Source organism: Gossypium arboreum, chromosome 10 (genome assembly GCF_025698485.1).
Source record: "Gossypium arboreum isolate Shixiya-1 chromosome 10, ASM2569848v2, whole genome shotgun sequence".
Taxonomy (NCBI): domain Eukaryota; kingdom Viridiplantae; phylum Streptophyta; class Magnoliopsida; order Malvales; family Malvaceae; genus Gossypium; species Gossypium arboreum.
In genome coordinates, this window is record NC_069079.1 from 9,744,891 (window position 1) to 9,771,498 (window position 26,608).

Consider the following 26,608-nt stretch of genomic DNA (forward strand, 5'->3'; position numbering starts at 1 on the left):
TCTATGTTTGATTCAAATTCGTTCGAGCTCACACTCGAAATAGTTTGGTCATTTAGTTGAAAGCCGGGAACAACAAGGATCCATCTAACTGAAAACACATATGCGATTTTGGTAAAGGGTTTATTGCTATAAATATCACAAATCGGCTCGATATTTAAAATTTTAATTTTCCGTTGTGCAAGAAAACTATTTTCGAACCATATTTTTTCCAACAAAAAAAGTCTCACCAGTTTAAATACCCTAGGGGTAAGAGCTTATTTTGGTGTGGTTGGCGGTATCGATGCATTTATGCTTGATTAGCACTTTAGTGTGTTATTGGATGGATTTGTGTATTTGTTCTCAAATCTGAGTCAGTTAATAGGGGTCGTATGAATAAATGAATATGAGTTATAATTGTTAATTAATTATGTTAAAAAGTATTGATATAAAGATTGATTCATGTTATAAGAAATGATACGCTAATACCCTGAGGGTGTATTGATATTCTTGATATCCGATTGTGTATAACGAATACGCAATAGGTGATTTAATAGATGTATAATATGAAATGTTATAAGAATTGTGATATTAATATGAAACTTGTTTACATGTGATATAATGATTTTCAGGTTTGCTATTTAATTTGATTTCATGTTATTTATATACTAATTTCTAAGTATGTTAGCAACGCTGAGTATTCAATACTCAACGTATGATTGTGTTTTTTTTCGTGTGCAGGTCTCTAGTAGGTTTTTAGTGGATGGAAGTTGTAAAGCATCCCAGGTCAGTAACTTAGCTCAGCTCGAGTCAAATTTTTATTCTTTTGTCTAAAAATAGTTAACGATATGTACCTAGGTTGTTTTTTGTGGTTAAATATTGCTTTGGTTAGCTATGGACTTATAAGATTTATTTTGTTGAGTTTTAATGCCTGGGCAATGATGAGTATGCATGGTTATAATTATTAAGCCATTTATTTAACTACGTTAGGTTGAGATAACTTGATTGCTAAGTTGTTCGGGTGTTTTGTCATATATATTTGTTTGTTAGATTGTTACATATGAAATTGCTTTAAAGTTTTATTAAGTTAGGTAGGAATAGGTTGGTATTTGAGTGCATTTAAATGTTCATTTTAGGCCATATTACATTAGTGTATCGGGATACAATGGCCATGTTTTAATACCCTAATAACAAAAATGACCAAATCGTATATTTCTAGATATAGGTATTAAGACTTACCAAGCAAGTCTCGAGACATTATAATCCATGTCTCGAGACATGGTGGTTGATTTTCTACAAATTGATTTGTCAAATTAGGCTTTTCTGAAGCACTTAAGGAGCTTTTTCTCTAGCAAAATAACGTATTTAGTGTAGTTTTTCGTTATTTTCATTTTTTCAATTAATAAGTGAAAATGTCTCATTTTTGTCGATTTTGTGACCCAAATTGGCCGATAACTCCATTGGGAGGCCTACGTGTGTTTGAGTAATGCATGGGCGTGTTAGAGGTCGATAACGTGCAAGAACAGCACTAAGGCATAGGGTATCATGATATCCACTATTTGGGATAGTGATACCTCCAACAGTATAGGAGAGTGAAGACTCTTTTTAGTGGTATCATTATATCCACCTTCCAAGGAAGACTTTAGGGCTCAACATTGCCAGAGGTATAACGATATCTTTTTCACGGTATCACGATACCATCTTTGTCAAAGGGACAAATTTGGACAAAAAATGGTAGTCTTTGTCTACCTGGTCCGCCAATCACACAAGGCCCATGTAGAGACATTTTTGGCAATGAAAAGTCACCAGAATACACTTCAAAACAACCAAAATTTGCTGAAGATGAGAAAGGAACACATTAGCTTAGTTTTAGGTTTAGTTTCTCTAGGTTTTCTTTAGTTTTTCTCCGCAGTTTTCTAGAGTTTTTATTTTTCTTTAGTTTTTTTATGCATTTACTTATTGTTCTTGTTGTACTTAGTGCTAGTTAAGTTAGTTATTACTGTAGCTAATGTTTATTTACATTTCCAGTCCATGTACCTTGCTTTGAAGATTCTTTAAGCTTTAGTTTAATGTATTTTAGTTTATTTTACTCTAAATCTATTAAAGCTTGTTCCTTTTATGTTCATTGCTTTTCTTGTTGAATGCTTTTAGTTTTTTTGCTCTTTAAGTTGTCTTGTATAAAAATCTCAACTTTTATATTTTTCTTAAGTTTTACTTTCATGGCTGCCTTGTTTTCCACTTTCATGTTTATTTTCTTCACTTTGAGCTTGAATAGCTAAACCTTGAAGGAGGTTGGTTGATGGAGATATGGGTAAACTAAAATCTTTGAACGACGGACTAAATCCAATAGAACTAAGAACTTAGGTAGTGACGCCCCTAAGGAGAATATCAATATAAACTGAGTTTGGAAGTTAATATTGTCCCACACTCGTTCATTAGTCTTGGATAAATCGGTGAGATTGGAAAATAAATCGAATCTAATTTGTCCGGTAAAATTGAGATCAGAAGATAAAATAGAGCCACTTGGTAATTTAGCGGTTTAAGCCCCCTTGTTCAAGGTTTGATGAACAACATTGGAGTCAACCAAACCCCATTAGATATTTATTGGATAGTCTCTTAGTTTTACATTTCTTGCAATTTAGTCATTAGAATAGAATATTTAATTTTCTTGTGAATTCTTCTTGTTATAGTTGCCATACTATAAAATCGTGTTTGCAGTCACTTTAACTCTATTGTGTATATTAGTTATTGCTTGATCACCTCTTTTTTTGGGTTCGACCCCTTAGAATACTTCGTGTTCCATCAAAATTAAAGATCTTCGTTATGTTAGCAAGTCTCGAAAACTCTATATAATTGAGAGACTTATATAGGTTGATGTACTTGTTATTTGAAAGAAATTAATTTGTTCAAGTTCGGAACATTATTCGTGTAAGTGCATTTGAATGTAAAATCTTTGTGTTGCGGTTTTACAAGCTAAGTTCTCAAGGAAGGAGTTTAGTGGTGAAAGTTCTAATAAAGATACAATAGTGATGAAATTGTCACTGAGGTGTAATAGATTTAGGTTCACTAGTTGTAAGTGTTTAAAGATAGTGAGTACTTTTCATTGAGCTAGGCTTTGCAAATGTAGGAAAATCGAGTTGCGTAAACAAACTTGGTTGTCCTATAGTGTCTTTGTGTTTTTGTAGTGCTTAGAGAAGTGCTAGGAGGTGTATGTGGCTCAACTTAAAGGGTTTGAGGATCTTGCTAATCCAAATTATGTGTACAAACTTAAGAAATCACTACATGGATTGAAAGAAGCTTCTCGAGCTTGGTACGAGAGGTTGTTACAGTACTTGATTGGTCAAGGTTTTCAATGAGGATTTATGGACAAGATATAGTTCATTTGAAGGCAATGAGGCACAACAACCGTGACACAAATTTATGTTTATGACATAATATTTGGTGCCACATCAATTGTTACTAAGGAATCATTTGTAAAGATAATCCAAAGTGAGTTTGACATAAGCATGATAGGCTAACTATCTTATTTCCTTGTATTCCAAATTAAGCAATTGGAGGATCGAACATTCTTATCGCAGGAGAAATATACAAAAAAATCTAATGAATAAGCTCGAGCTTTAAAACCCTAAGCCAGCTAGGACACCTATATTTGTCAATGATAAGTTGTGCGCAGGTGTTGAAGGAGAGCCCATTTCCCCAACCACATATAGAAGCATGATTGATGGTTTTCTTTATTTCAGAACCAATCGTCCCGATTTGTGCTTTAATGGAGTGTGTGCAAGATACTAGACCAATCTAAGGGAATCTCATGTTAATGCAATCAAACGAGTCATTAGGTGGTACATTCATGGTACATTTGATATTGACATTTGGTTTACTAATGATAGTGAACATGATTACTAGGGTACAGTAAAGCTAATTGGGCAGCACATTAGGAGGAAGCTTTTACTTGGGAAGCAACTTAATCTCACGATATAGCAAGAAACAAGGTTCAATCACTCTCTCAACAGCAGAAGCTTGTTACTAGTAGCTATTGTGCTTAGTTCTTATGGATGAGGTAGATGATAGAGGACTTTGAGTTTGCATTACCTATTGCCACAACTTACTGTGTCATCAATAATGCTATAAACATTTCAAACTAACTAGTTTCTTTCCCAATCGTTGGATCTTGAAACTTTAAATTTCAACACAATAAAGAGTGTTAGAAGAAGGTTCATAAAAGATAAATCAAGATTGAAAAAGATTAGGGAGTGATGGAAAAAAGATAGGCATAAAGATGAATGAAAGGCGATGTTCGATGGAACCCTTTGAAGAAAGACTTCAACAAACTTTACCAAAGGCTCTAACCGACCCTCCAAAAAAGGTTTCTTGGCAAATCGGAGTGTGAATAACAACCACCACGATTCTTGAAAAGAAATCAAGTTAAAAGCACTTGTAAGAAATTACAAGAAAATAATATTGAAAAGAGAGAAAACAAGTTTTCATTCATAAATGAATGAAACTGAATAATGTACATATGAGGTTCATAAAAGAGAAATCAAGATTGAAAAAGATTAGGGAGTGATGGAAAAAAGATAGGCATAAAGATGAATGAAATGCGATGTTCGATGGAACCCTTTGAAGAAAGACTTCAACAAACTCCACCAAAGGCTTTAACCGACCCTCCAGAAAAGGTTTATTGGCAAATCGGAGTGTGAAGAACAACTACCACGATTCTTGAAAAGAAATCAAGTTAAAAGCACTTGTAAGAAATTACAAGAAAATAATATTGAAAAGAGAGAAAACAAGTTTCCATTCATAAATGAATGAAACTGAATGATGTACATATGAGGGGCGTGTATTGCTTTTTATTGGCTGGTTAGATTTTTGATTTAGTCATTAATATTTCAGATCATTTCTATTTCAGTCACTCACATTTTAGATTGTTTCCATTTTGGTCACTCTCTGTTAAATGGTTAACGAAAGTGATGATGTGACCTTTTTCTAACTTTATCTAAAGAATATTATATTTTGTACTTTTTCATAATTTATGATTATATTTAACTATATTTGTTTGAGGATCAAATTGATAAAATTTATAAATATGGAGGGTTAACTTTATTAGATTATTTAGAATTAGGATCAAATTGATAAAATCTGAAATCTGAGGACTAAATGTATTATTATACCAATTAAAAAAGGTCACATCATCACTTTCGTTAATCATTTAATGAAGAATGACCAAAATAGAAACAATATAAATCGTGAGTCACCAAAATATAAATGATCTAAATTATTAGTGACTAAATTAAAAATTTTCATAGTTAAGTGACCAAAACAGAAACATACTAATAGTTGGATGACTAATTCTAGAGTTTACCTATAATTTAATCACAGCGCTTAAAAATATTTTTATTTAGACAAATTATAATCAAGTAATTATGCACCACTAGTATTAACAGTTTTACTTTTCTTTTTCTTCTTTTGTATTTTTCTAAGGCTTAGTTTGTATGAGCGATTGGGTGCGGTGCGTTTAACTTATTTTTTGTTTCACGCTACAGTATCGCTACAGTATTTAATCTCACCGCCACTATTATTTTTACACTAATCGTAAGTAAACGCACCGCCTATCCAAACTCACCCTAACTCGTATATATATATATATATATATATATTGCAAAATTACAGAAAGGGCATCTAAAAAAAAATTGAAAAGGACAAAAATGATTCCTAGCCTTTTTTTTTTTGTGTGTAAATTTTTTTATTTTTTAATTTTAATTCTATCTTCCTTATTTTTAAGCTTGTTGTTCACAGTAGGGTTGAAGAAGCAGATAAACGCCACCACTCTCTTCTCTCTCTTACAAACCCCTAACTATCAATCCTTTCTTTTATCTAAAACCCCTTTTTGTCCATCGTAAGGATCTTCTTTTTTCTTCCTTAGAGAAAACAATGGGAGCTTCGTTGCCTCCGAAAGAAGCTAACCTCTTCAAACTCATCGTCGTAAGGCTTCGATTCTCTTTTCTCTCTTATATTTCAATTCCTAATTCTAATTGGTATTGATTATCGTATTGCTTTTTTCTATTTTGTGTTTAGTCGATCGCACTTCCTTTTATCGTTTTGTTCTTTGCTTGTAAAACCCTAGCTGGATACTACTGTTCTGTTTGGTTGATGAGGAAACCGATGAATATCGAACGAGAAATTGAAATTTGCACTAGATATACTTGGTTGCCAATTATTATATATTTTATCGTTTAAATTAAGTTAAATTTCTTTTTTCCGTTTAGCTATTGAAGCTTAATTAAGTTGACCACCTTTGCTTAAATTAGGTCAATAAGTTCGATTTTTCAAAAGGACTGTTAATATTAATTTTTTTAACTTTTTCTAAAGGATGCCCTTTGTGCTTTCCTTTTGTTATAATTTCTTTCAATCAATCATTGATGAAATTAGATAAATGAAAATAAACGAGTTTCTTGATTCTTGCTGAGTTAATAATTTCTCCTGCACGAATTTTGTTGGTTCCTATTAGGAAGCTTGGTGGCCTTTTGGCTTTAGACACATAACCATTCAAGACTTTATGTGACTTTTATGAAGCAATCCATTTAAGGAATTGACAAATTGACCAAGCTGATAGTTGATGAAATCTTCAGCTTCATAGATCAAGATGTGAATATTTATATGTTTCAAGAACTTGTTTGTATTAGATATAAGATAGCAACATCTGAAAGTTCTCCTCATACCACTGCTGGTCTCTCTCTCCCTGTCTTGTATAATATTAGTCGAATCTAGAATTTTGTCTTGTGGATTCCCTCTTTTTAACTTCTATGGTAAATAAGCTCGATGTAGTTTTTTCTTCTTATCAAGATTTTGATGCAATTAATTTTTATATGTTACTACTCTAGCTGATTCTCATTATTGATTTTATATTATGGACTCAGAGGTTCATGTGCTATTGCTAAAGCTCTTATATAAAATTTTTTCTTTGTAGAAATCATATGAAACTAAGCAATACAAGAAAGGACTGAAGGCTGCAGATGCGATACTGAAAAAGTTTCCTGAGCATGGAGGTATTTTAGTTGATGCGCATTTTCTTGCCAGATGCAATTGTTTAGTGCTTATATTGGCGTGGTGATTGTTTTTTCTCTCTTTAAGCGTACCGCATAAAGATGCAAGAACTCTGAAACTGAAAAAGTACTTTAATACTTACAAGGAAAAGGGGTTTTACACTAGATAGTTAAAGTTGGTACCCATGTTATCCGTTAGGATTGTATTTACAAAGATGCCCCCGAGCTTGACTTGATTTTCACTTTGGGTTTGTTTCTTATGTCTTATGAATGCTGTCTTTTGCGTTTTTGAAAGCACTAGCTCTATAGTGACTATTCCGAGATGTACGATGCTTCATCTTGGTTTGTTTTTAATTGATATTGATTAATGTGTTATTGCTATAATATAAGTTGTTCTCCCTCTCTGCATTTATGTGACAATTCCATATATTTAAATAAGCAGCTTCAAATTACTACCTGCTTGTTTATTGTGTTTGTATATTGTTTTTACGGGTTTTTATTCCTTTTCAGAAACATTGTCGATGAAGGGGTTGACTTTAAATTGCATGGATCGTAAATCTGAAGCATATGAACTTGTCCGGCTAGGTTTGAAGGTTGTCTTGTTTCTTTTCTTTTAACCAATGTAATGTCAAAGCATTTTCAGTTCTTCCTAACATTGTTTTACGTTTGCCTTACTGCAGAATGATTTAAAAAGTCATGTTTGCTGGCATGTTTATGGTCTTCTCTATCGCTCAGATAGAGAATACAGGGAGGCTATCAAATGCTATAGAAATGCTCTGAGAATAGATCCGGACAACATTGAAATACTAAGGGACTTGTCACTCTTGCAGGTATACCTTATTTACCTTGCTTGATATTGAAGAATACCTGCCTGCTCAAGCTTCTAAAATAAATGCTTGACATGGAATTTTCTTGAACTGTTAAAGGAGTTTCTATTGTAAGCTTTGTGGTTTGCCTAAAAGGTTTTTTGAACGCCATTGTGAAATTTAATGATCTTAAGTATTGGAGGTTCTTATAGGCAAGTCAATATTGCAACTAAAATAGTTTGGTACGAACCTTTTTACAGCTATAATGTTCATGGTAAAGGCAGGTTCTTCGTGGCAACCTAGTATAATTAAATGAAAACCCCAATATCAGGCTAAAGTTACTGGTGAAAATAAATTCTAAGAAATTTAAGCTGTTTAAGTTGCTTCAAGGAGTTTGCTCGTAGATAGAAAGGACCAAGTTATATTGAAATAGTAACAAAAAATGAAGATACATGTGAATTAACAGGAAAAGCTCTATTAGACTGTAAAGGTTTTCTTAAGCACTTATAAAGTAGATAAGTCGTCTCTTTTTAATAGTTTTTCAAATTTGGATAATAGTTTTTATAGAAAAGTTTATCGCTTTAATAAACAGAAAGGGATCTAATGGACATGATTTGATATTTGGCTGCATATTTTCGTAAGTGATGCTTCAGATTTAGCATCTTAACAGAAGGTTTTGTTTTGATGTACTCACAAAATAAAAAAGTAGTTCACCGAAGCAATCAGTTTGCTTTTGTACTTTCATTCTTGTTATATTGCAATTGTCTTTGTATGAAGATATGATATTTGAGAGAGTTTTATTATTATTATTATTATTGGGATTTGGTCATGGTTTTGTATTTGATCATATTTCTCATTTCAGGTTGTTTTAGAATTATTATATTCTTATTTCATCTTTTTATTGCAGGCACAAATGCGAGATTTGACAGGATTTGTTGAGACAAGACAACAACTTTTGACTTTGAAACCTAATCATCGGATGAACTGGATTGGCTTTGCTGTAGCCCATCATTTAAACTCTAAGTATTTCTCATTCTCCCCCCCTCTTTCCAGAAAAGAGTATTCCTTACTTATGCTTACCTTTTATTTTCTGTGACTTGCATTTTGTGGAACATGTTCAAGAATATTATTGTTATGCTATATTTGGAGGTTGGAATTGAAGGGCCTCATATTATTGAAGACATTTGTTCATATAACTAATACCTCTCTAAAATTAAATGCCTAGAGATCAGAACTTTTTGTTTCTAGTTACATGATCAAATGGGTGCTAACATGGGTGGATTTACTGTTGACTTTTAAAATGTGGTTAATGTGGTTTATATGATTTTAGCTAAGCATCCGATAAGATTTCATAAATGCTTTAAAAATACAAGGTTCTGTTGGAGGTATCTGAATCATTTTCTGACAATATATGGTGAGCGTATATTATGATGAAGGTGTTATTAACATGTACAGGTAGTTGGTCATATAGATTTTTTTTCCTACTATACTAGGAAGCTAAGGACAGAGTCCATTTATAAAATTTTGTTGCAAATTAGCATTTTACAAACAATGCTTGAATGATACCTTGAAATGTCTAGTTTACAGCAGAGTTCTGTTGTTTTTGCAATGGCGTTATCTGAAACAATGATTATGCTATCTTTTCTTTTGGCTTTTACAAGTTGATATCAAATGATTCTTTGTTGGATATTTGATTGAATTATTGCTTTGGAAGATTGGTTATCAAGGTTTCTCCTCAACTTTTCTGTCCTTGCATCAGCCAAGTTCTAAGTGAAGAAAGCTTTACTTATAAATTTCTTATCCTTCAGATGTATATGCTAAACACCTTTTTGTTGGTCAATATCAGTGGTGCAAAAGCAGTTGAAATTCTGGAAGCATATGAAGGGACATTAGAAGATGATTATCCACCTGATAATGAACGTTGTGAGCATGGTGAAATGCTTTTATATAAGGTATTGCTCATTACTGCTTGTATGTTTGTGCGTGCAGATGCTCGTGGCTGTCTGACACATCCATTATTTAGGCATTCCAAATTTAGAATTTATACTAATATATAATTGGAGTGACTGACTTGAATTATCCATAATCCATTAAGTAATAGATATATTAATGTCATTTTACCTTCTTTACAAATGAAATTCTATTTTGAATTAATTTTATTTTTTACCTGCAATTATAAAAATTACCCATTTCTTCTTGAGTTCATCTTCCTTTTGCTTATGTTTCTGCCAAAATCTAATATTAGCAAGCCTAACCTTTCTACTTATAGTGTGTCTTTTCATGATTCTATTTGTATAGTAGATAAATTAAATATCTCCAAGTTTACTTTAATCTGTGATGCAGGAGTAACCGGTTGCCCACTGTGGTATTTGGCATCTATAAGATATTAATTCTTTGCTTTCTAGACATATGATACATGTTAGAGAGAAGTATGGCTTGCTGACAGAAGTGTTTGCCTTTTATGAGGAATCACATCTGTGGAGCTTGTGGATGTCTGTCCTTGTTGATCTTCAATTAAACATTCTATGTTGACCCCCCCAAAAATTAAATACTCCGTCATTTGTGGAACTTTTGTTGCTGACATTTTAATAATCTGGTTCTCTTTTATACTCTTTCTTGGTTTAACACCGGTAACAAGAATTTGAAATAGCTTAATAAATTTGACAATTCACAAGTACCTACAAGCCCTTTCAATAGATGCATATATTTGCGTAGATCCATACGTATATCTTGCATAATAGACATATTAATAGACTAGAGGTGGATCTTTTTCTTATGTGTATATGGATCGTATCTTTCTCCAGATCTCTTTGCTAGAGGAACATGGGTTTCTTGAGAGAGCACTTGAGGAATTGCATAAAAAGGAGCCAAAAATAGTAAGTACCAACATGTTTAATGTTAAAACCAAGGTAGTTAGTACCGTACTTGTGGATTTACCGTTTTTATTTTGGTACCAGTACATACCAGTATCAGTGTGTTTCGGTGTACCGTTTCAGGTTTATCGATATTTTTGAAATGCTTTCAAATATATGTAGACATACTATATACATGCAAATATACTTCAATTACATATATATAAATTATTTATATGTGACTATAAAATTTAAAATTATTAATTGAGTTTAGTAATTTAATTAAGTGATTGTGTTTTATTTTCAAATGTAATTATAAAAATAAAAATAGTTAAGATAAAAATATTAAAATCTTGTACTAAGCTGTACAGGCTTGGTATTGGCTGATACGGGTTGAAATGCACTGAAACAACCGAAACACACTGAAATTTTGACCGGAACGGAACTTAAACTACTTGATATTGGTTTAAGACTGGGACGGTATGGACTGGTTGGTATCAGAACGGTACCAACTACCATGGTTAAAACACTTTGAAGTTAAAAAGATTTGTAAGTTTTGAATCCTGTTAATTAAAAATCCAACCAATTATACTCATCTAGGTTGATAAATTGACTTACAAAGAACAAGAGGTTTCTCTCCTGGTGAAGCTTGGATGCCTAGAAGAAGGTGCCAATCTTTACAAGGCTTTGCTCACTATGAATCCTGACAATTACAGGTGAACCTTACGTGCTTGGTATCTCTTTGATAGACCTAGGTAAACTCTTTAATGAATCTTCCATGGCAAATGATATCAGTTTCATTTTTTTTTAATCTAGTGCTTCTTGAGGATATAAATTTCTTTTCTTACTGCCATGGTTCTAAGGAAGAATGTTAACTTTTATGTATAACGGATGTGATTAAAAATTTATATTATGAACTATAGTTTGTGGAATCCAACTTGTAGGATTGCTCACAATTCTAATGTTATTTTTGATAATCTATAATTAGTGTCACCATAAGCTTGAACCTAATTAGTGTATCTCCTATGTTTCAGCTCTCATGTTCAATCTTTTTGCATCTTTAAACTTTGTTTCATCAACCTATGCCAGCAGTCTCTTAGTTGCTTTCTCAGATTGGGAAATGAGGAAATTCATACGACAGAAATGTTAAATTCTGTCTACTCAATATAACCTGTATATTGGTGTAATTTATTGCTTTTAGGGCTAATTAGTGGGAGCCAACTGACTTACAACTTTATATTGTATGTTTATATTTCCAGATACTATGAAGGCTTGCAGAAATGTTTTGTCCTGTATTCTGAAAATGGCAAATATTCCTCAGATGAAATTGATCAATTGGATGCATTATACAAATCGCTTGCAGAACAGTACACTTGGTCATCTGCAGTTAAGGTGGTGCACTTATGTCATGTTCCTATTTTCATTGATATGGATGGCTATGGTATACTTGTATTGCAAAATCTTTCCAGTGGCTAATATGCTAATATCAGATGCTATATTGTGTCCTAGCTGTTAATCATATTCATTCAATTAAATTTTTACATCTTTTTATTTTACAGTTCCAAATTGTACCTTTGGATTTTCTGTTCCTGATATAGTGCTCTAGGTTGCTTCTCTCTCTCTCTCTCTCGTGCTTTCTCTTTGCATATATATAGAATGACACTATGAATTTGAACAAAAACCTTGCTTTTCTGAGGAGCTTTTCACCTCTTTCTTAGAGAGGAGCGGCAGCTATATTTACTTGTATGTATTTTTTCCCTTGAAGGCTTGATTAAGAACTGATATGATGAGAAGAATCTAATTCATAAATGATCTGTAATATTCTTAAATTATCTGAAAAAAAGATGGTTGTGGTGTAATACTGAAATATTTAATTGATGTTTTGATGTGACAAACAGCAAGAACTTTAGGTGGTTAAAGTTCTACTTTCATATGCTCCAACTTTTACTAACGACTATCTTTGCCTCATTCTTTCTGTTAAGCTGCAATATATTATCCTAAATCAACCTTTTGGGGTGGGTACTTGACCATGAGTTGAAAAGAGACCAGGTTACTGCATAGTTGAAATAAAGTTTCTAGCTGTAGGGATTTTAGAATTTTGATTCTTGCAGTGAGGACAATTAAATTGTTTTCATCCCATACCCCTTTTTGTTATATACTCACGCATGAGAATTTTACTTATTGCTGTTACTGTGTGCATCATTGTCGATGAATGCCTACTTTCTTTATGATGTATGATGAGTTTTCCAGGACTTATATTGGAATTTTGTTTTCTCAAAATATAGAGGATACCGCTTGATTTTCTGCAAGGAGACAAGTTCCGTGAAGCAGCAATTAGTTATATTAAGCCTCTTCTAACGAAGGTATATATGCAAATGATATATAAATTTTTATGGTGCTAGTTTTACTGGTGTTATATTTTCTTGGGTGAAATAATGATATATTTTCTCTGTGCTCTCAGGGGGTTCCATCTTTATTCTCAGATCTTTCTCCTTTGTATGATCACCCTGGCAAGGTATTTTTGCTTGCATGCATTTATTCTGAACATAGAATCAAGTTTCTAAACATGAATTCTCCTTAACTGCTTGCAACTGGTTCAGAGCTTGATTTAATTAGGACTGATTTCCTGCCCTGTTTGCACTTATACAGGCAGATATGTTGGAGCAACTTATTCTTGAGTTGGAGCATTCAATTAGGATTAATGGGAGATATCCTGATAGGTACTATATGCTTTCAACCCGTGATAAAGTACATCAAGTCCTAAATCAAATAAATATTTAGATTTGTCTACCCTTAGAGGTAATGTATACTTCCAGCCCTTGCGTGATATTGTAGTAAGCTTTGACAGCATCAAAATATTTAGATATTTGGTGGTTTTGAGTGCATATTCGTATATTACTGCTTATTGTCTATTCAAGTAGCATTTATGTGTTCTCTCTTAAATGAGTACATAATGATTATTCCTTATGGTTGTCTGTAAAGTTTCTGTATGTTCTTGTTTTGCTGCTAATACACAAGCATGCGTTTATGCTGAGTTATTTGTTTACTTCTGTTTTACACTGAGTGCAGGACAGAGAAGGAGCCCCCTTCAACACTTTTGTGGATTTTGTTCTTTTTGGCTCAGGTAGGTAATCTAACTGTTTTGTGTCACCCAATTGCCTATGGTTTTTTCTTCTTCCTTGCATTAAATAGTTGGTATTTTCTTTGCATCTTACTTTGAGTAACTTTGGACTTGTTGCCAATTGCTGCAGCATTATGACAGAAGAGGACAGTATGATGTTGCTATTTCAAAGATTGATGAGGCTATACAGCACACTCCAACCGTAATTGATTTGTACTCTGTCAAGGTTTCTTCTGGTCCTCAATCTTGAATTTTTGCATTGGCTTCTTCTGCTGGGTTTTATATTGCGTCAGCTGGATGCTTTTTTTTTTTTAAATGATCCTTATATCTTTCAACTTGTTTTGTTTCACATATCACAAGACTTAGCAATGCCTGAAAGCTTTTCAAGATATATATATCCTTGGACTTATTACTTGTAAAATTTATCCCTTGCTATGATACTGGCTTTGATTGAATATTGTGTTTTGTTCAATAAATTGTGCAAACTTAATATTCATATAAAATGGATACAAGTTTTTCTTTGCGGAACATAAGTTTTGATTTTAATTGGACAAATATATGACCTCCTTTCAAAGTTTTCAGTGTGTTGATGCATGGCTATTGCTTCTTTTGTGAACATTGTCCCTTTAAATGTCTTTTGGAAAAATTCTTGGAATTTTCTTGAGGCTGGATTAGGTGTATATTAGTTGCTTCATTATTGCTGACAGAGCCGGATATTGAAACATGCTGGTGATTTGGTAGCTGCGGCTTCATTGGCAGATGAAGCTAGGTGTATGGACCTCGCAGACCGTTATATTAACAGTGAATGTGTCAAGCGTATGTTGCAGGCTGATCAGGTGCTAAAAGCTGTTCTCTCCTATCTTTTGTCATATTTGATATTTGTCACTGTCGAAATTTGTTTCATTAATTCTGTAATCTTTTCCACTCTTGAAGGTGGCTTTGGCAGAAAAAACTGCTGTATTGTTTACAAAAGATGGGGACCAGCACAACAACCTTCATGACATGCAGTGCATGTGGTACTTCTCTCTCTCTCTCTCTCTCTCCCTCCCTTCCTCTCTCTCTCATTGTAATTTGGATACTCCTACTGAGTGGTTTTTATCTTTGGAAGGTATGAACTTGCTTCGGGTGAAAGTTACTTTCGACAAGGTGATCTTGGACGAGCCTTGAAGAAATTTCTAGCTGTGGAGAAGCACTATGCTGATATTACTGAAGATCAATTTGATTTCCATTCATATTGTTTACGGAAAATGACACTGCGTGCATATGTTGAAATGCTAAAATTTCAAGATCGGTTGCATTCACATGCTTATTTCCACAAAGCAGCAGCTGGTGCTATCAGGTGAAGCATTTTTCTGAGGATCTGCAATCTTTTTTAAATGATTCTAAATGTACTTATTCTGTTTGATTGTGGTTGGTGTAAAATGCTATGTAATCTCTGTTGTCTCCTAATCGGGGTGCTTTTAGTGTCTCGTCATGTATTGTTGATCTGTACATGCATGTGGTGCTTCATTTTGAGTTGGGGTTGTCTTTGCCTCCCTTTCTTTACTCCTTTTTTTTTTGGGATGGGAGATGATTGCATAGATGTGAGATGTGCTAATTATTGGATTTTGAAGTGCAGATGCTATCTAAAGTTTTATGATTCTCCTGTAAACTCACCAGCCGAAGAGGAGGATAACACATCAAAAACTCCTTCTCAGAAAAAGAAAATGAAGAAGCAGAGAAAGGCAGAACGAGCTAAGAAAGTATATAAGCTTGTTTCAATGGTTCGTGGATAACACTCTCATTGATGATATTATCTCATGCTTTGCTTTCTTTCAGGAGGCAGAGGAGAAAAATGAAGAATCAAGTGCCAGTGGCAACTCCAAGTTTGGGAAACGACACATTAAACCTGTAGATCCAGATCCTTATGGAGAAAAGTTATTGAAGGTTTCCTATTATTATCTATCATTATGATTTAGATACCTTATTGAAGATCCTTTGTGCTGTAAAGATGTGTTTCTTAATGCCCTATTAAGCTATGGCTCTGTTTAATGTTGTATTTTTAGACGGAAGATCCCTTGTCAGAAGCAACAAAGTACTTGAAATTGCTTCAGAAGAACTCACCTGATTCTTTGGAAACGCACTTGCTCTCTTTTGAAGTAAATATGAGAAAGCAAAAGATTTTGCTTGCCTTTCAGGTAGTTTATTTCCCAAGAATTAAAATGAGTCTGCTTCTCTTCGTTGTGTTGACCAACTAGAGAACTAATATTTAAATGTGACCAAGTGAGCTTAGAGCAGTGTAATTGTGAGGCAGCCTCATCCCTTTTCTTTTTTCTGTTATTGCCTTGATATCTGGCTTGGAGCAATGACATTGTTCTGTTGAACCAAACATCTTTGGTGTACTACTGAATTACTCTGGTTGTGTTGGGTAACTTGAATTGGGAAGAAGGGATTTTGATTTCAAATTTACTATCTATTGTGTTATAAAACTCATGTAAGTATGACTGCCTGATCAATTTCGAAGTTATGGATTGTCGGATCCCTATTTAATGGTTAGTTAGAAATACCAAGGTATGCTAATTTTGAATTTATCTTTTTAACTTGAATTTTAACTAATTCAGTAATTTGCATGTGTGTTCATTTGTTATGATTTGTTTAGTAAACTAAATACAATTGCACTCTCCTTCATCTTCCCAAACAATGTCAATGAATTTTGTGTGAATTAGATAGTTTGTGTGACAAATCTTTTAGTTGTAGAACAATGGTTTTGCTCTGTTGTATTGAGATTAAACAGTTTGTATAATATATGAGTTGAAGAACAATGGTTTTTCTCAGTTGTACTTCTAGTAGTTCATGATCTCATATTAATATGTTTTTGTTATTTTTATTTTCTTTCTTCTGAAGGCTGTAAAGCAACTGCTAAGGTTGGATGCTGAGAATCCGGATTCACATCGCTGCTTGGTATTTAACATTTGCTATTTTGCATTATCATATTGTACACCACCGTGCACAAATACATTATTTATTTATTTTACTTGGATACAAAGATCATCCAGTCTTTACGCTGCTAATTTGAATTTAATGGAATGCAGATTAAATTTTTCCATAAAGTGGGATCAATGCCTGCTCCAGTTACTGATGCAGAAAAACTTGTTTGGAGTGTCTTAGAAGCTGAGCGCCCATCAATCAGGTTCTCTTTGAAATGGCTTTATGATAGTTATTCACCCGACTGGAACTTCATCTTATTATTAGTGTTACTGCTTTGAATTTTTTATTCCTGATGCATTAATTTGCTTTATTTTTCCGTTTTCGCAGCCAATTGCAGGAGAAAACTCTTAGTGAGGCAAACAAAGTTTTCCTTGGTAAACATGAAGGTAATTGAGCATTCTTATTATGATACATTTTAGGCTCCATGAGGTAGGTTGTATGGTCATTCAATGCCCTTCTCTGTTCTGCAGATTCTTTAATGCATAGAGTGGCAGTTGCAGAAATGTTATTTACCTTGGATCCCACTGAGAAACCTGAGGCCGTTAAGTTAATTGAAGATTCATCCAATAAAGTCGTGCCAACGTAATGCTTTTAGTGTATCATTTTTTAAAACAATTTTTATACTGATTCAGTGCAATGCTACTAGCTCTTGATGTTGTTTCTCTGTCTTGCATATCCAGGGATGGAGCACTTGGACCGGTAATGGAGTGGAAACTCAAGGACTGTATTGTAGTCCACAAACTCTTAGACAAGGTTCTTACTGATCAAGATGCTGCTTTGAGTAAGTATATTTCTCCACATAAATCGAGGCTTACTAAATTTTTGACTTTGACTCCATTAACAACTTAGAAATTAATTACTGTTAGTTTCCCAAGTGTACTAGTAAGAAACTTAAATGAGATTGGAATTTTTACATTCTGTTATTAAATATTGTAGATTAGCTGCCTAAATTAATGCATTAAATTATGTTTAAGATATACATGGTTTCAACATTATTCAATGCTTTGGTGTGGGATTTTTATCTCATGAGGTCTGACAGCATTTACTTTTAGTTATTATGATGTTTTAATCTTTAAAGGCGGATGCTGTGATTATCTTTGGCATTTTAAAGAAAGCGGACGTTCATGATAAAATTCCCACTTATTAGTGTTTATTCAACTCTTATTGCAAGTTATGTGACAATTATTTCCTTAATTAAACACTATTCATTGCCGTCTTATGAGACAAATTGCTGTAAACTTCTATAGACAATTGGCAGTAGTCATCTGCCTTAATTTTTTCTATATTTGTTTATGGTCTCACACATTGACTCATGATTTGCTCGGCATCCTTTAGCACATAATCATTACAAGAGTTGTCAGACCTCGACTATATGGGAAAATGTCCTACAAGTAGTGGAAATTTGCATATCTAGTGCTATTGTATAATGTAAAGATTGGGCAGGCTGAAAGAAGTAACGATTTTGATATGAAAACTTTGGTTACATTGCAGGATGGAAAGTGAGATGTGCAGAGTACTTCCCCTACTCCACCTACTTTGAAGGTGGTTGCAGCTCTGCTGTGCACAACTCACTGAACATGAATGGAGGTGCAAGCCATCCCGAAATCAGTCAAAGTGAAAATGCATTGGTATCAAATGGAAAGCTGGAAGCATTTAAAAACCTTACCATTTGAAGATGCTGCATTGACTGACATCAGAGCTCAATGTGTTTGGAATGGATGTCATTAATTTTACACTGCAAAGAGTGCGTTGCAGCTGCTGCTGGGAAAAGAGTGTTTTGAAGTTGGGCTTGGAAAACCAGGCAAATCCCTTTTACTGTGAGATCTCAGTCAAAATTTTCTTTGCCTTTGTTGGCGGTCAAATGCATTCCTTTGCAAATGTGTATAATTTATTCGCAGTTATGATTTAGGATCGAATTTTTTTATGTTACTTACATATTATATATATGCTTTTAATTTGCTCAATCCATTTTGGTTGAGATGTCTGTGGCTCCATGGCTGTACCCCAAAATTTGGGGGGGGCCATATAGAAAATTTTTGGGTAATGGTTTCTGAAATCTTGTGGTTAGCCTAGAAAAGATTTTTACTGTTTTTAGAGCGCTAATATTTGGAGCAGCATGTTGTTTCATTAGTTTTCTGGTCATGTATAAACACCCTTTGGAAATTTTTGCTATCAAGTTGATAACAGTGATATCATAAGTTCTCTGTTATGTTTGTTTTTAATGTTACTTTTTCACTTGCTGCTTGCTCTGTCAGTCTTTTTTCTACTTATATAGTCAATTTCTGATTCAACGAACATGGCATCCATAAAGGTATCAATTTCTGTTTTCTGGATTGAAATGCAACTGGTGGGTGGGTAGTGAGTCTAATGCATGAGTGCGTATAAAGACCCGGACTGAGACTGATCGGAGTAGCTATTAGCAGATAGGTTTTTATTTATGCTTAATATATGCTGTTAGTCACTGTATGTTGACAAAATTGAAGATTTAGTATTTGTATTATAAAAGTTACATATTCAATTCACTTTCTTTTATTTGAAATCTCAATCTAATCATTAAAATCATAAATGACTTTTTATCAAAATTGATCAAATTAAATTTTTTATAAGATTATCCTTGTATGATATGACACTAGAATTTTTAAATTAAAAAAGAAGAGAAAGGATTGAAATCTCAAATTGTCAAAGTAGAAGGACCAACAGCATATTTTAACCTTTTTATGTATTTTTATTATCATATACGGACGAGAAAAAGGCAACTTAATTTTAAAGAACATAGCTAGGTCCCAAATATTCCAAATAAATTAAAGACATTCATGTTTACTTACAAGATGGTAAATGGTTTATGGCGTAAAGCAATTAACGCAATTTCGAGGGAAAAAAGAAAATGTGAACAAAGGACTACAAACCCTATTTGATGATATGTACTCACGGCGCCTGACGCATGGCAGAGACTCACTCTGTTGACGTATGAAGCTCGAATTGAGCTAAAAAATGCAAGAATTTGTAGAACAAAGTAAAGCTCTTCAAGGATTTTGCATGTAATGTAATGTTAAACACACGCATAAACTGCAGCAGGAGTCGAGCACCAAAAGCATTAAACACATTGTCCCATCTCCAACCGGTTTTCCTTGCACATCCTCTTCCCATGCTTTTGTTAATTTGAATCTCTAGCCAATGGTAAAGCAGCGCTGCTCTCACCAATCTCGCTTTTACACAGCGGACAAGAGGCATTGATTTTCAACCATTTATCTACACACTCCACATGGAAGACATGGTCACATGGCAGCTCTCTCAGCTCATCGTCGTCCACGTAGTTTGCCAAGCAAATGCAACAAGCCTGCAATACCCCAACTTAGACTAACCACCTGACGACCAGTATACCATATCCATCTTATGCATACAACAAATATTGTCAATTTCTTAAGTTGTAGGGTCCTAGAACTTCACTATGACTTGTACTATGTAATTACCTTGTTCAGTTCCATCCAGTTTAAGTACTATGAAAGCAAGTTTATGGGGCTGCAGTTTACATGTAAAGAGCAGTAACCTATCAACAAGTTCTTAGCATTAGAACTTACCGCATCTTCTCCTGATATCAAACGTTCCTTTTCTGTCCCTGCAGCTAGGACTCCGCCTTCACCTGTTGAATCTTCCTGACCATCATCATTTGCAGTTTTCTTGGACTTAAACTTGTAGGTTGGCAATGCATTTATAGATTCCGTAGTGGCTCCTCTCGTTTGTGAAAGATCCTCCCGAGTGCCAAGGATAGAAATTATGCAAGGCAAGCAGCAACAAATGGTTGCACATAGTATGAATGGCATCGCGTATCCAATACAGCTAAATGTAAGGAACACTATACATAGCCTGCAATGAAACCAACAAAAAGGTTCACAAACTGTTGGGAAATGTGAATCTCAATCAAAGCAGAACAACCGAGATTTTAGTTCCCATCGTACCTGTACAATTTAGGAGCATCAGAAGGAGATGCATGACCTCCAAATATCCAAACACTTCCTACAACGAACCACACAGCAAAAAAGCAATCTAGGGCCATCTTGAAATGGTCGACTAATCCATTGAGCCTGCATATTTGATGTCAATACTTCAACCAGTGACAACATCTTAAATGGTAATATATAGTCTACAGAAACTTCTGAAATACTATAACAACAGCTAATATCATAATTTATATGCATACTAATATTTTTTAACTATTTTTGTCCATGAGAGCTCCTAAATTTTATTCTGCTATAGTTGTGAAAAGTTTTGGCTTCACTCTTATTTATTACTGATAGGTTCCACATTTTGCAGCAGAAAATTGGGACCTGTTTCACTCCCATCTTATCAGATCTTTCAAAAATCCAAAAACAAGATTGTTGGTTCTAGAAATAATACTAAACGAGCTGTTGTAAGACTACTAATGTCTTAATTTTGTTTTCATTTGTCGACAACATAACTAGGCTAGTTTTGCCAACTCCAACTTACTTTTTGAAGATCACATTATTCAAAAACCTATCACCACACAAGAAGAACAATTTGGAGGGTATATCGCAATCTGTTGCTAACCAAAAAAAATTCTTTTCAAGTTAACTATGTCCAGTTGCAATTCTTGCTACCTATTTTTTTCCTATTTTCAATTGATCCCGTACAAAATGCAAAATTTAAGTTCATATGTAAAAGGAAAAAAATTAAACTAAAAAAAAGTAAATCAAAAAGCATAGTTCTCTTTTTTTGCAACTAAGATGAAACCCCAGATAAGTCTAAATTATTGTGCTGCATATATATATACCATTACCGATGCTACTACAGTACTAATTGCCTCTAATGTCTCCAATTCCAGTATTACTTCTCACGGACATAATCAGCAGTAATAACATGGAACTTCACAGGATTGGTATAACCATGTAATTGAATCATCACTATCTAACACTATTTTCCACCATCATCATTGCTACCGAGTGCATTGTCATTTGTCATGCTTTCATGACCATCAGAACATTTTTGCTCTTAGATTCCCCTATAGCAGAATATATGCAAGAAGGATGAAAAACTTGAAGACCTTTCATATAAAGCCTCGTAATGCTCTCAATTCCTTTCAAGACATTTATAATCTGTTTTCATTACTTAAACTGAAATAAATATTAGGACACATTAATGAAAACTCTCACTAGGGAAAAAAAATGAATGCTTCCTTCCGCTTTTGCAGTCATCAAGTCAAAGTCTAACATGATGGAACTCAAAATAACTTCAAATTCTACAAAAGGGTTACTATGTTTTTTAAGCCATATTATAGGAGGTTAACAATAGTCTAACAAAGAGTTTTAAAAGGAAATCAACTAAAATTATCTGAAGCAAGAACTTTTTCTTTTTCATGGTTATTTAAATAAAATATACTATTGATTAATGTATTCATGAATGATGATAAATGCAATTGCAATGAAGTTTATAATGTAAAGTATTTCCTAATCCACTCTATCCAACTTTATTGTATATAAAGTTAGAAAAATGTCGAGTTTTCGTAACCTAATAGTAGATATAAAGTAGCGACTGAATAATAAATGGAAACACACCTTGTGCTTAAGGATCCTGCAGTCTGAGTGTTCCGTGTTGCTGATTCAGTGTTCCCGTTATTCTCCTCATCTGAAGCTTGAGTAACTGAGATAGCTGTATATGGTGTAGACTCATTGGGATTGCCAAGAGAAGAGCCTTCATGTGAGTGTGATAAGTCGTGCTCAATACCCCGGTTGCGGTTTCGAAAGCGCCAGTAAAGAATAGGAAGTGTTGCGACACAACCAGAAGCATAACCAACAATCCAAGCAAATAATGGAGCTTGTGGCTTTTCATCTCTTGACAACGATAGAACAACAACAGATGCTATAATCTGACTGACAGTGACAACTAACTCAACAGAAATCCATAATCCCGAGTTTAAAGGGCTCCTGCGGCGTCGACCATACCCTTCACTATTCCTTGCGAATGATGAATTCCTAGAGTTTAATCTGTTTGAGGAAGAAGAAGTCCGATTTGTGGGAGTTTGCGTGCTGCTTGACGGTCTATCTTCACTCTGTGTCAAGTCCACTCCCGAAGGTCGCTCATCCTGGGACGTGCTTGATGAAGCATCATCACGCCGCATGATGTCAATTATGTGTTCTTCACCATTATGGCTTTCCACTCGTTCCATTAGCAATGGATAATGATCAGTTTGCTCACTGCCTTCTTCTGGAGAGGAACTGTCCATCTAACTCTGGCAACTGAATTAGAACGTAGAAAAGCATAGGTCGCTCATAGACTTTCTCTATCTATACAATCCCCCGCCAGAGTTAATAAGCTGTGCCAAGCAACTTAAAACAACTTGGCACCGAAAATCTACAAATCCACCAACTTTAATCCCCCTTTATACACAAACGCTGCCACGGAGTAAAGTGCAGAATCAATTATACTAATCATGTCAAAATAGCCATGTCATGAAATTTTAAGGAGAAAATAAGATTGCATGGAACTACTATGACCTTATAACATGGCTACAGCATTGCATAACTGGCAAGAAAAATTAGGAAGTGACAGCAGACCAAAACAAATCACCAACATCATGAGTAGACCACAAATCAACCATAGCATATCCAAGACTGTATTTACAACAAATATGTCAATACGATCACTCTGAATCACTTGGTGAGGTCACCACAACATAAACAAAAGAAACAAGATCTTTAAAGAGTAAAATACAAGATTTTATAGCAACATTAAACATCAACAAGACTTTCTGAAGAAAAGATAAGATATTTCCACACTAAATTCATATAAAAGTAAACTAAGATTACCCAGAAAAAATCCAAGCAAAAAAAGTTGAACTTTTTGAACGATCATGATTTAGGTAACCAGAAATTACATTTCCAGTTACAATTTTGATACTGAAGACGTTATTAGCATAATAATTTCATCATAACATAACCTCAACTGAAAAACAAACAAAATTCAATATTTCAGATATTTAAGCTATTATTCAGGCAAATTCAATCCATCCATTGATCAGCTATAACCAAGAAAAAGAAACATTCTTAATTTTGCAGAATCACGATAAATGAATAGGAAAGTAAAACCCTAAATAAAAATCATAATTACAGAAAGACATAGGAACGTTGCCTAAGATTTCGAATGATAAATACCCGATAATGAATGCTAGTAAACCAAAAATTCAAGATTTTCAAAGGATCACCAAGTATTACATTTCCAGATATAAATTTGATAACCTGAGACCTTATTACCACAATACTTTCACAATAACTTGACGTCAACCGGAAAACAATAAAATTCAATATTTTTGATATTTAAAGCAATGGTTTAAGAAAATTAAATCAAGCCATTGATTAACAGCAAGAAAACAAACAAAACCCATTCTTAATTTTGCAGGATCAAGATAAATTAATAGGGAAGTAAATCCCTAAATGAGAAAAAAAAAAAGAAAAGAAAAAGGAAACAAAGGAACCTTACCTAAGATTTTGAATATTAAAAATCCGATAGTATATGCAAGAAAACGAAAAGAGAAGTTCCGATAAACTGATACAAAGCTTTTCAATTCAAAGCCCAATTCCTTTTCTTCTCTTTTCTTTCATTGTCTTGAGAAAATATAGCGTCAGCTTTTCTGCTCCATCGCTTACGCCAAAACAGAGAGAAAGAAGCGTTTCTTTTTTTAATTTATATTTTCATTTTTTAGAAAGAAGAGAGAAAGGGGAGAAACATTCGTAGACCGTTGGATTAGTTGATTTTTTGACCTCATGGATCCGACAGTTTGGATCTATTTATGATTGCCAAAAAGGAAAATTCAATCTGTTCTGATTTTCCTTATTATTTTTGTGGGCGAAGACTGCAATATGCTTTTACTTCAACCATTGGATTTCAACCATTTATGATACCAAGTAATTTACTTGAAACTTGCTATAACCATTTTCTTTTGGTCCCAACTAAACCTACAATCAATCAACATAGAAGAAGATGAGATGGAGAAGAAATTTCAACGTCTTTTTCTTTATGTTCTTTAATCTTCGGATCTTCTCAACCCCGCCCCACTACTGTCATTTTCTCGTCCATAGATTCCTCTGTATGTATTGTCTTTTTTCAATCAACATATTGTCTTTGCTTTCTTAAACTTGATGGGTTTTTACATTTCTCTTTGTTATTTCAATGGGGTGGCGGGTGTTTGACTGTTTCTCCCATAAGTTTATCCTTGCATGCAAGGGTTTCTCCCAATAGAAAGTGAATCCTTTAAGCAAATTGTTGGTGGGGTATGAGGAAAAATAGAAAACCCAAGACTATTTCACCTTACAGAAATCTGAAGAATTTTTCAAAAGATGATCAAATATTTAGTTGATGACTTCGAGAGAAATCAAAAGAGAATCTGCCAATTTTCCTGATGAGTTTCAAATATGAAAAATCACATGAAACATGAAAGGGTTTTCTCTGTTGTCCTTTAAAGTTCGTACAAGGTTAATTACACATTTTCCAATTTTCCTATCTGCCATCATCAATAATTATCTTTTATTGCCTTCTTTAGTTTTTCATCCAACCGCTAAGGTGACGAAGGTTCACATGGAGTTCGCATTATAAAAGTACTATTCTCAAATTTTAAACTTTTCTTTTTTAATGTTCAAATAGGATTTGATTTGGCTCCATCCCATAATTGTTTTATTATTTTTAAATATTTTTAAAAATATTTCATTTTAACCAATTTGATATAAGAATTTTATTATTTTAGCTCTTGTTTTTCATTTTGGTCATCAACTTTTAAAATTTAGTTTTTTTTTACTTTTGAAAGAAAAATTAATTGATCTGTTAAAATTTTAATGGTATTAATATGACCACTAGCGTGGCAATGTACTTATAATTCATAAAAATTCAAAAAAATATTTAAAAATCAACAAATTTAAAAAGGTTATATAACTTTTAGGAAATTTATTCATGTTAACAAAGTGAAGTATAAATAAAAATACCACGTGAACTGCCATGTTAATGTCATTCATATTTTGCTAGTTCAGTTAGTTTTTGTTATTGTAAAAAAACAAGCAATTTGACTAATTATTAAAGGTTGATGGCCAAGATAACCCCCTAAAAAAGAGTAAAAGCCAAAATGAGTAAATGTTAGGGGCTTTGTCTTTATGTCTTAATTAAACTCTCGACTGAGTTAGTGTCACAAGTCGACTGAACACCAACTTTGTTACTGAATTACAAAAATATCTTTCCACGTCAACCACGCACCAACTTAATTAGAGAATTACAAAAATGTCCCTTCATTTTTAAAATAAGTTATATTATTCTAGCACGCTTTAATTTTTTATTTTTTTAAAAACTCAATAAATAATTTGTATATGGTAGAAATTAAACCCATGTCATTTTGGGTCGACAAAACTTTAATTTTATCATTAACACCTTATTACCTCCATTACTTGTATATATTGACATCATCATGATAAACAATTGTAATGCATTTAATATTTTAATCTAATGTATTTAGGTGTTTAAATTTCATTTTACTCACAATTTAATATATATTATTTAAATATCGTACATATTTCAAACGATACACTTTCTTATTTATTATATGTTATTTTTACATACATCTTTTAAATACATAATTTTCATATATATATATATATATATACATGCATGAAATTTCTAATAATAATAACGTTGGATTAGAAACCTAATGCGAGTATTCCACCATATTCTTGGATGGGAGCTTCAGATTAAAAGGGTTTGGGTTAAAAATAAAGAGTTCAATATTAAACTTTATTTTCGTTTAATTACTTTATTGCAATTTTCATATTTTTTTTTGGTAATTTTATCACCACA

At 33.3% G+C, this 26,608-nt stretch overlaps 2 protein-coding genes across 3 annotated transcripts; one reads left to right on the plus strand and one right to left on the minus strand.

Annotated features, from left to right (window-relative positions):
• Positions 1-5,661: 5,661 nt before the first annotated feature.
• On the plus strand, positions 5,662-18,960 carry LOC108489211 (N-terminal acetyltransferase A complex auxiliary subunit NAA15). Its single transcript, XM_017793570.2, has 26 exons — positions 5,662-5,955; positions 6,941-7,019; positions 7,527-7,609; positions 7,697-7,846; positions 8,730-8,845; positions 9,669-9,774; positions 10,627-10,698; positions 11,275-11,390; positions 11,934-12,066; positions 12,960-13,037; positions 13,136-13,189; positions 13,324-13,394; positions 13,744-13,798; positions 13,926-14,021; positions 14,503-14,631; positions 14,729-14,811; positions 14,904-15,134; positions 15,414-15,537; positions 15,614-15,721; positions 15,841-15,972; positions 16,679-16,735; positions 16,867-16,964; positions 17,090-17,148; positions 17,233-17,344; positions 17,443-17,543; positions 18,254-18,960. Exons 1-26 carry the CDS (start codon positions 5,905-5,907, stop codon positions 18,433-18,435), a joined length of 2,676 nt encoding a protein of 891 aa, XP_017649059.1. The 5' UTR covers positions 5,662-5,904; the 3' UTR covers positions 18,436-18,960.
• A 504-nt stretch (positions 18,961-19,464) lies between these two features.
• On the minus strand, positions 19,465-24,635 carry LOC108489703 (E3 ubiquitin-protein ligase At1g63170). 2 transcript variants are annotated; one of them, XM_017794407.2, is made up of 5 exons: positions 24,254-24,635; positions 22,333-23,169; positions 20,719-20,844; positions 20,341-20,626; positions 19,465-20,099 (listed from the first exon to the last, which is right to left on the minus strand). In XM_017794407.2, exons 2-5 carry the CDS (start codon positions 22,998-23,000, stop codon positions 19,917-19,919), a joined length of 1,263 nt encoding a protein of 420 aa, XP_017649896.1. In that variant the 5' UTR covers positions 23,001-23,169; positions 24,254-24,635; the 3' UTR covers positions 19,465-19,916. The 2 variants fall into 2 exon arrangements, with proteins under 2 accessions (XP_017649896.1, XP_052876408.1); XM_053020448.1 differs by lacking the exon at positions 24,254-24,635 and adding an exon at positions 23,272-23,522.
• Between the last annotated feature and the right edge of the window lie 1,973 nt (positions 24,636-26,608).